This window comes from Aplysia californica, unplaced genomic scaffold (assembly GCF_000002075.1).
Source record: "Aplysia californica isolate F4 #8 unplaced genomic scaffold, AplCal3.0 scaffold01519, whole genome shotgun sequence".
NCBI lineage: Eukaryota > Metazoa > Mollusca > Gastropoda > Aplysiida > Aplysiidae > Aplysia > Aplysia californica.
This window is the reverse complement of record NW_004798789.1, coordinates 88,030-89,450: the sequence shown is the minus strand read 5'-3', so window position 1 is coordinate 89,450 and position 1,421 is coordinate 88,030. Positions and strand designations below refer to the sequence as shown.

The 1,421-nt window shown below is 33.3% G+C and overlaps 1 protein-coding gene across 1 annotated transcript in view; it reads left to right on the top strand.

The window, feature by feature from the left end:
- Nucleotides 1-93: 93 nt before the first annotated feature.
- LOC106013919 (solute carrier family 52, riboflavin transporter, member 3-B) overlaps nucleotides 94-1,421 on the top strand; it is a gene marked incomplete at its 5' end in the record, with an annotated part of 11,550 nt that continues 10,222 nt past the window's right edge. The window contains 1 exon segment of the mRNA XM_013090791.2: nucleotides 94-263. Coding sequence (XP_012946245.1) covers nucleotides 94-263 — 170 coding nt within the window.

Sequence of the window (1,421 nt, the reverse complement as noted above, 5' to 3'; positions counted from 1 at the left end):
CCTCTCTCTCTCCCTCTCTCTCTCTCCTCTCTCTCCTTCTACCATTCCCACCTCTCTCTCTCCCTCTCTCTTACACATTCTCTCTATCCCTCACAGTTCGGGAACCTAGGACCACTGGTGTTCAGTCTACTCACCTACCTGTTCCCGTCCACCCAGCTAGAGCAGCCCGCCTCCCTTTGTGTGGTCACTGGCCTGTCCCTGACCGCCCTGCTCTACGCCTTCTTTTGGCGGGAAACGGCACACGTGGCTGGTTCGCTCTACAGGTCTGTCAGTGTCAGTCTCCCTGTCTGCTTTTGTTGGTCTGTTTTGTTTGTGTAAGTTTGTTTGTGTCAGTTATTAATTTATTAATGTAAGTTTGTTTGTTTCAGTTATTAATTTATTAATGTAAGTTTGTTTAAGTCAGTTATTAAATTAATTTATTAATGTAAGTTTCACTTATTAATTCATTAATGTCAGTTTGTTTGTGTCAGTTATTAATTCATTAATGTCAGTTTGTTTGTGTCAGTTATTAATTCATTAATGTAAGTTTGTTTGTGTCAGTTAGTAATTTATTAATGTCAGTTTGTTTATGTCAGTTATTAAATTAATTTATTAATGTAAGTGTCACTTATTAATTCATTAATGTCAATTTATTTGTGTTAGTTATTAATTTATTAATGTAAGTTTGTTTGTGTCAGTTATTAATTCATTAATGTAAGTTTGTTTGTGTCAATTATTAATTTATTAATGTAAGCTTGTTTGTGTCAATTATTAATTTATCAATGTTTTTGTAAGTTTGTTTGTGTCAATTATTAATTTATTAACGTAAGTTTGTTTATTTCAGTTATTAATTAATTTATTAATGTAAGTTTGTTTATTTCAGTTATTAATTAATTTATTAATGTAAGTTTGTTTGTGTGTCCGTATGTTTGTGTACATTTATTTATTTTATGTAAGTTTGGTTGCATGTATATTTTTGTTAGTTTTGTTTTGTTTGTTTCATTTTATTTGTTTGTGTGTGTGTAAAATTTTTGTGTAATTTCGTTTGTGTAAGTTTATTTTTGTGTTTTATAAGCTTATTAAATTTAAGTGTGTTAGTTTGTGGAAGTTTGTTTCGTATTGTATATGTATTTGTTTGTGTAAGATTATTTACGTACCATCAGGCTCTCTCTATTTCACACATGAACAATTACATACACGCAGATACATACACTCACACTCACACACATACCCACATACACACCCGCACATACTTACGCACACACTCACTCACAGACACGAAGAAGAAGAACTCTCTCTCACACACACACACACACACACACATACACACACGCACACACACAAACACACCCCCATTCATACATTAATTTTGAATGATTTACTGATTATTCGATCATCACCTATACCCTCACCCCACCCAACCCCCACCCCTCTTTCACCTT